This window comes from Cucumis melo, chromosome 6 (genome assembly GCF_025177605.1).
Source record: "Cucumis melo cultivar AY chromosome 6, USDA_Cmelo_AY_1.0, whole genome shotgun sequence".
Classification (NCBI taxonomy): domain Eukaryota; kingdom Viridiplantae; phylum Streptophyta; class Magnoliopsida; order Cucurbitales; family Cucurbitaceae; genus Cucumis; species Cucumis melo.
In genome coordinates this window covers 32,832,587-32,841,105 of record NC_066862.1, presented here as the reverse complement: position 1 = coordinate 32,841,105, position 8,519 = coordinate 32,832,587, and the positions used below count along the sequence as shown (strand labels likewise).

At 34.4% G+C, this 8,519-nt stretch overlaps 1 protein-coding gene across 7 annotated transcripts; it reads right to left on the bottom strand.

The window, feature by feature from the left end:
* Positions 1 to 462: 462 nt before the first annotated feature.
* On the bottom strand, positions 463 to 8,054 carry LOC103491101 (E3 ubiquitin-protein ligase RING1-like). Of its 7 annotated transcripts, none has more exons than XR_538011.3 (3): positions 7,236 to 8,054; positions 6,890 to 7,141; positions 463 to 904 (listed from the first exon to the last, which is right to left on the bottom strand). XR_538011.3 is itself a non-coding variant. In XM_008450932.3 (2 exons), exons 1-2 carry the CDS (start codon positions 7,852 to 7,854, stop codon positions 7,125 to 7,127), a joined length of 636 nt encoding a protein of 211 aa, XP_008449154.1. In that variant the 5' UTR covers positions 7,855 to 8,041; the 3' UTR covers positions 1,138 to 7,124. The 7 variants fall into 7 exon arrangements, 1 of the variants encoding a protein (XP_008449154.1); XR_007821455.1 differs by having other exon boundaries at positions 2,093 to 7,141; positions 7,236 to 8,041; XR_001762860.2 differs by having other exon boundaries at positions 463 to 923; positions 7,236 to 8,041.
* Between the last annotated feature and the right edge of the window lie 465 nt (positions 8,055 to 8,519).

Here is an 8,519-nt window from a genome sequence, read left to right as displayed (position 1 = left end):
TTATATACTTAATTATTTTGAATATAATTGCTACATTTGCAACTATCCTAGTATTTATCAAACCATACAAACTTGTATAGAAAATCTGTTTTAGAAAAATGTAATCAATATTGGATGTATTTTGATTAAAAGTATTCAAATGTAAATAATAACATTGTTAAGACATTATTGATTTCTTAGTAACTATGGTGTGTGCACTGGTGTCCCCATACTTCAAAACCTGGTACCAACAGTACTTTTGCAAAGTTATTTAAATGAAGTCAAAGAGCAGGAAGTCAGCTGAAACTCAAATTAATATTCATCATTTCGAAGTAGTTGGACAACTTAGAAATTTTCTGAGCCCATTCCTCAAAAGCACTCTTTTATACCAAAATTGATTCTAGAGAGTATAAGTTCATCAGGGTTTTCTAATGGATATATTAAGCAACTCAACTATTACATAAAAACTGATCACAACAATAATGCCAACTAACAACCCTTCTTTATTTTGCTATTCCAGATAGATGTTATTTACATACATTTCACCCTCCATCCTAAAGACATATTTAATAAATATGCTTTGTTTATATACAAGTTGAAACCACACTACTATATACGAAAATTTGACCAACGGATACAAATCTGAAAAGAAGCAGCAGCCTTTACTAGCAGCTATGAACAAGAGATGAACTGGAATGTTGTATTACATTCTACGTTGAAGGAAAGAAATGTCACTCAAAATGAACAAATCTGTACATAATTGATGTTGGCATTGTGAAACAAAACTCTAATGTGAAAGGCAAAAAAGAAAAAACAAATAATAACTAACAAAGGAAAGACTACTAAAAGTCACCAACTTTGCAAAGGTATTTTTACAGCAGAAATTCCTTCTAAAAATGTGAAACAACCTTAGCGCTCCGTTTGCCTGAAAAACAAAATTTAAGCTATGGTAAGGGTTTACATTGGCCGTCCATATCGCATTACTGTGCCAATCATGGCTACCGGAAGCTGAGTGTTCATATCATTAATGTATAATCTCCACACAATGAACTTAAAGCCATACAAATTCTTGACAACAGTTCAAAGCCAAATTAAGAAGATGAAGATTAAACGCTGCCGAATGTACATCACAATCAAGGACCAGGTATAGAGATTACCTTAAAGAAAATCTAAATTTCAATCATTATAGATCAATTATTGTATTAGAATATAGACTATACATTTCAAAATGTGTAATCTAGAATAAACAAGTCTATATACATCTTTCCCGACGGGGAAAATCTCAAGTCCAATCATTACAGCTCAATTATCCTACAACAACGTAAAAGGTCTGCTTCATAAGGTTCGTATTACTAAAACTTAGAAATATAGCAAGTATTATATACCAAATATAGACACAAGTACAGAAGCTCTGAACCAAGTTGCATAAACCTAACCTATGTGTCAAATGCCTTCTAATACACTCTTGGATATACACTCCAGGATATACGACTAACAATTAATAATGGATGCACTTAGGACCCTAATCTGTCGCCCATTAACCCTCAAGGCAAGGTAAAAGAAAATCATATCACCTTCATGTTAAGGTCTTTCGTATCCGAAGATGTCAAATAAAAAAGGGAATGATTGATGCATGTCCAAGAAATATATACACAAATTTGTCCAAAACACTTCACAATCTCCCAATCATGTATGCATGCACATGTCTGAATCAGTGTTTTTAAAGGCTTAAGGCACAGTGCCCTCTAGAGCCTAGGCGCAAGGCGCACGCGCGGGCTTTTTTAGTTCATGAGGCGCACTATATATAAAGAATATATATTATATATACATACATACAAACGTACATATCTACAAAATTAAAAGGAGCGACAATGTATAAAGTATAAGTATATAACCAGGTAGAAATAAAAATTAACACTAATGTATAAAATATTATAATATTAGTTTTCTACCCAAAAAAGAGAAGTCGTTTGTTGAAAAGAGAAGCCGCATAGTATTTTAAATGGGAAAAGAAGAGTTGTTTCTTAACTTTTATGTAATAGGTTTAAGAAACATATATAATAATTCTATTTAATTAAAGCCTAGCCCACATCTTATAAAAAAAAATCCACACCTATTATGCCTATTGCACCTCAAAGAAAGCACGTGCCTAAGCCGAGCCTTATTGAAAATGCTTCGCCACTTCATGAATAAGCCCCAGCCGCACAACTTGAGCCTAGGCACGCACCTTGATGCACCTTTTAAAACAGTGGTCTGGATGGTATATGAACAATAATAGATATCGAACATCAAGATTTTTTAGTTTTAAAGCACAAATTTTCTTATTCTGGATACATGGGCCAAAGTCTTAATTAGCTTCATCTGTTTATAAAGGGTTTAACATAAATAATCCTTTTAACTTCGTTTCTCTAAAGATCATTCCCAAAAAATAATAATAATAATAATAATAATAGTAATAAAAAGATTTCCTTCCCTTAAAGATTAACTGCCTAGAAATTTCTATTTTGGATGGTCTTCAGAGTGTCCACGGCATAATTAATAATAAATATCATCTTAGTTTATAAAAATAAAATGTGGCCTGTGAAGGGTATGCCTTTCTTGTCCATGCTTCTCGGAGTTTGATCAAGGAAAGTAGTTCAAAGGTAACGTAGATCCTCATCTAATACTAACATAATCCTATCCTATATCTTCTTCTCTTAAGGATGATTTATACGTTCACATCCATCGGTCAATTAAGTCACTTCAAAAGTTGGCTGAACGAATAGACGAATACTACTCCAAGGATAGTATTAGCCCACCGTACATAAATCACCTCAACTGTGAGCCAAAAGCACATATTCCCCTAAAAAAATGGAATTTTTATATACAAGTGAACTGGCCATTATAAGGGTCAAACGCCCCACTTGAGATTGGAAATTGGGAGCGAGTGCAAGTTGAAACTAAAACGATAATATTAAAATAAGATAAACAAAAATCCAATAACCTCATAAACTGATCAAACCATTTCAGTTTAGTTTGAAATATCATTTTCGTTTGTTTCATCTAGAGCAAGTTTAAAAATGAGATATTGCTAATCTTATTGATGATAAAGAAAATTCTAATAGGAAACAATCTGACATAAAACAATTCTTATCCATGGTAGAGAATTACAAGATCATAAAAGAATTTGGGAAATGTTGACAACATGAACTTTGCTTAACGGACATCTGTATGTACTTGTGGACAAGAGGTCCCAGGTTCAAATATCCCCTCCGTTGCATTAATTACAATACTTTTCTAAAAAAAAAAAAAAGAATTTGAGAAATGTTGATATAAATTAAATTTAACGCAATCCATCTAATCAATTTTGTTTGAGGCCTAAACACCATTCCTCCTCTATTTTATATTGATTTACTCTTGTTAGCCAATAAACCTACTACAGATTTTCAAATCCACAAAATGGAGGAATGAGTTAAAAGCATTTTGATAAAATTAAGTTTATCATAACTCATCAGCTTAGCTTTAACCCCAACTGAAACTTAGCTTTTGGGTCTAGCAATGGTTTGCAGACCCTGACCATACCCTAACCAGAAAGATGGCTCGCCTACAAGGGAGCATATACATATCTAAAATTTCTCACTTATATGCTAAATCCCATACCATAACTGCTGCAAGGCCCCACACTGCATTCCACATTTACATTCACCTCTCATTCCTCTCCCTACGGTATAAGTAAATAACTAAGGTAAACCCTAAACCCTAAACTCTTATTTTCTTGAGCTTCTTTTACCATAACCATCCTTCATATATATACATTTTTTTCTCATCAATTTCATTTTTTTCTTTTTTTTCTTTTTTTTTGTTAAGAAAACACTTATACCCCAAAGGTTTACCAATGTAACATTTTAGCCTTCAAACATTAGTTAGTTTTGTTATGGTTTAATTCATGAATTCTGTAGAGACAGCAACCGACACGTGAGTCTCTTAGTTTCTTGATGTTTGGTGATGGTACAGTCGGGTGTTAAATTTCATATTGTTGTTAAATTGACCCAAATCAACCTTCTTACATCCTATAAATGCTAAGAAGTTGTAGTCAGGAATACCAAACATGGACAGAGAAAGGTCTCTCCTTCATTCTTGTAGATCTACTCAGTCACCAGAAACTTCTAGAAGAAACATGGATAGACATATCATAGAAACTCAAACAGCTTGATAGACAATGGTTCAGAAGAATTTGAGAGTAGACACAAAATCTATTTACAAGGTACATATATTTTTAAAGCCACATGCTACTCGTAAATCTATTGAGAAAAGTTTTTCTTCATATCTAAGTAAAGGACCATATCTAGCTTGCACTCTAGGAGGGATACATGCACTTGAACAAGATTTTGTTCCTGGGCAGCCAAATTTTCTGTTGAGGAAAGATTAAATATTTAAAAGAGCCTAACAAAACAAGGTTACAATTTAGTTCTTAGACTTTCAATTCCGTGTCTATTTGGACTCATGAACTTAAAAAAGTGTCTAATAATTCCATGAATTTTTAATTTATGTCCAATAAGTTATTGACACATTCAAACTTTTTAAAGATTTGTCTATCTATTAAATATGAATTTTATTTAAAAACTCAAAGGATTAAAATTATAGTTTAACCAAAAACCAACGGCTAAAGGAAATAGCTAAATAATAAATTAGAAAATAATAATAATATTAAAAGAATGAAAACCCTCCCAATCCACTTCTAAAGAGATACCAACAAACTCATAATAAAAACCAAAGATTAAGGAAAAGTTCACTGATATTCATTGAGGAGTTCGAAGTTGGAGCTAAATAAGAAACAGTGGAGTCTAGTCTTTTGTTTTGTAATCTTCCTGGAAGCTTTAGGTGAGCATGGTTATAGTAAAGCTCCAACATAATTCTATTTCTTAGTGTCAAGTCAAAACTTCAAAGGGAAGTTTCAGATATTAGAAGATTAATGGGTTTCCGTTGGCATCGTCTCTCATCTCCATAATCTATATAATCACAGTCCTTGTCGGATTGCCCTCTTTTGTGAACTAGTTCAACCTCTAATGTGTTTGATGTTTTATGCCCCCTTTTGAGATGGAAACAAGCTAGGATAATAAATGAGACCGATGCTCAAAGTATAAGAAAATTATACTAGGAGCAAAAAGAAGTAAAATGACTAAAGATCAATGAAAATAACAATACAAACAAGCCAAACTCCTCTAGATCTCAAATCGAAAAAGAGAAATAACTACAAAGCAAAAATAGTGTTTTTCAATAAGAAACCTAAATTTGGTGGAAGACTTGCACAGTAATAGCTTCAAGATGAATGGAGAAGAAACACCAAGAAAAGGCAAGAAACAATCTTGAGCCCCAGAAAACTTGCTAACAACTTTCAACCCAACAAACTGCAGAATAACTTTAAATTCTTTTTCAAGAGGAAACCATTCTTGTGCCTGCTGAGAAATCATGAAACAAACAACCAAAGCTCCGAACTGCCAAAAACAACTTCTGAAATAAAGAGGAGCAGGGCCAAACAAGAACCTTGCTTCAACATGCCTCCTAAAGTCCCTTTGAAACTTGAAAGAATGACTAAATCTCTATTAGGCTAACCAAGAACCTGCAGATGGCCAAACTATTGAAGTATCCGTCAAAAACCTCGTGATCCACTATTCAAAATTCAGAGATAATTGACTGATGAAGCAGAGAACAAATCTACTTTCAAGAACTCAACCCAAAGTTATTCCACATTCTTCAACAAAAGACTTCAAATGCTCTAGAACTTCACAGTGCTGTGATTGAGAGGAAATTTGGGGACCTGCTTTTCAAAATTTACATCTTCCTTAATCTGGAACAGGGCATTTAAATCAGATTCTAAAAGGTCCTTTAGTAATTGATCCTTGCCCTAGCAACCCCTCGGTTTTGTATGAATGGATGGTTTTTCCTTTCTTTTCTTTCCTTTTTTTGTTATGAAACAATAAAAAACCCGAGAGAAAATCCCCTTCCAGAGCAGTTGCAGATTCTCTTGTCGCTATCCAATATTGTTGATTCTCGACAATTGGAAGAACTTTTGGTGGTTAGCATTCTTTGGGAGGGGGATGTCATCTTAAGTGGTATTGTCTTCTTTTTCCCTTGAATACAGCCAAGATTCTTATTTAAAGAACAAACAAAAGAATGCCCTTCAAGTCATTATAATCATCAAAAGACTATAACTACAACAAATTTATTGTGTTTATAACAGCAAGAAAGAAGCTTTTAGAAAAGACTCCAAAGAAGAAAGTTTGTTACAATCATCTTCAGAAGATCCTTCGTTCCATTGATTCTTCAAAGTATTATCAATGAAATTTCATATTGCCTATAAAAAAGAGACGTGGCCGTAGAGATTTCAAGCTCTTCCTCTTACTACCTATGGACGTCCACAGGATCATCACCTATTTAATCACATAGTACCAATGATAGCCATATCATCATCTTAATCGTAATAGTAGGTTTCCATTTTCTACAAATTAATAAACTCAACACAACAAACCATTTATTTCGCCATTCCCCCGGAGGATCGAAGATCCCATGACAAACAACCAAAAACATAAGATATCCCTTTACATAGGCTGGAGATCAAAACATCCTAGAGATATATTTAATATTAATCAATATATATAATATATATTGTTTAAATCGTTCTCACTGTGTCTACATGAAATAAAGTTATTGTCTGAACAATTACTTAAAAAAAGAATCAATTGTCAATCCTTATTGTATTTTCTTCCCGTTTCTTCCCCTCTGTTCCCTTTTAGTCCTTCTACCTTTTCTGTAGGGGCTAGTCATTTCACAAACAAGTTACCAGAACATATTCAATAATCATATGTATGCAAGAAAAGAAATCTAAGACATGGGGGCAAAACAACATAGCAAGCAATTTGCAGAAACTTACCAGACCAAATTCAATATTTGTTTGTCCTGAGGCCTATCTTCTCATTCACTGTCATTTCCACCACCGGAGTCACTCCCATCGTTCCGGCTACCAAACGGCCACCATAGTGGCACTCTAAACCTCCTTTCAACACGCCTCGTGCTACTCCTACTGCTTTCTGATCCTGATTCTTCCCCGGAAGATTCATTCCCCTGCATCCGGTTTCCACGCGTTCGATTCTCGTAATCAGAATCATCTATAGGCAACTCGAACCTGCAAACAAGGCATGAATTATGCAATTCAAGCCAAGGCAATAGACAATAATCATGAAATACATGCTTGCAGGGCATCTGCTTAACCTCAATACCTTTTTCAAAATCATCAATGCAAATGGCACACTGATTCATTTCCGAATTCAGAAGGTCCTCAGTAACAGTGATAGTCGAAAGCTTCTCAATTGCCGATTTCGAAGCCGACGGAGTTCCATATCGGTTGGGATCATTGTCAGCCAGCAACTGAATAAGCTGCTCGAGGCCTGGTCCAATGAAGTAATCGCCAACATTTTGAGGCATTGGAACACCAGAGTGGAAAGAATGGCAAGGAATTTCAAACACCACATCGGCACCACTTTCGAAGATGCTCCGTAAATGATTCTGAAGAAAAACAAAAGGATCGTAGGGCTCGGGGTGAACAGAGGAACTGGATTGGGGAGGCGAAGCCAAAGTTCTTGAAAATATACCAGGGTTTTGAAGATCAACAACTGTGGAAGAGGAGAAAACAAGCGGATTGAAACGACGGAAAGGTTGGGGAAGGAAAAAGGACCTGAGATCAAGATTGAGATTGGAATTGGAATTGGAATTGTCGTACTCTTCAAGAAAACCCTCGTGGCAAAGTGGGCAAAGAGGATCAGAGGAAATGGATACAGAAACAGTAATGGCGCGATCACACTGGTGACAAAAGAAAGGCTTGTCAACGGCAAAGGACATGGTGGTGGTGGTGGCCCCCGAAAACAACCGATCAAAATGAAATCCGGAGAGAATAAGAGGAATTAGGAAAGGGGAATTCAAAGAGACGAAAAGAAGAAGGGTGGATTTGATGTTGGGGTCGTCAACTCCATTGGCCGTTGAGAAATGGGAAATCGAGTCTTCTCTCTAAATTCTAATTGTCCTCCTGATCATTCTCGACGACTTTAGAACATTCCAGACTTTTGTCCATTTCTTCCATCCCTTTATTTCATTTTCCATACTTTCCACCCACTAGGTTAGTTTACTTAAAAAGGAAAAATATCCCTCTATGTTCCCAAACTTTATTATACTAGATTAATTTCTAAATTAATAATTATATCCATTTAAATTTTAAACTTTTGTCAACTCACGGCTGATTATGATTTAAATCTTGATTTTTCATATTTCTATTAATTTAAATTTTTAATTATATTTTATTTAAATTAGAAGTTTAGAGTTTAAACCGATGCCATTGTAAATTTAAGGTTAAGTTGTTACAATTATTAGTTTTATGGTTAAATTGGTATGATTGTGTTACAAAGCATTATGTTAGCCCCTTTTTAAATATTCCAGATTTGCTCTCCCGACTTTCTTCTCCTCTACGATTTCTTTTTATCGTATTTTTTTTAACGATCATGTGAAAAAAA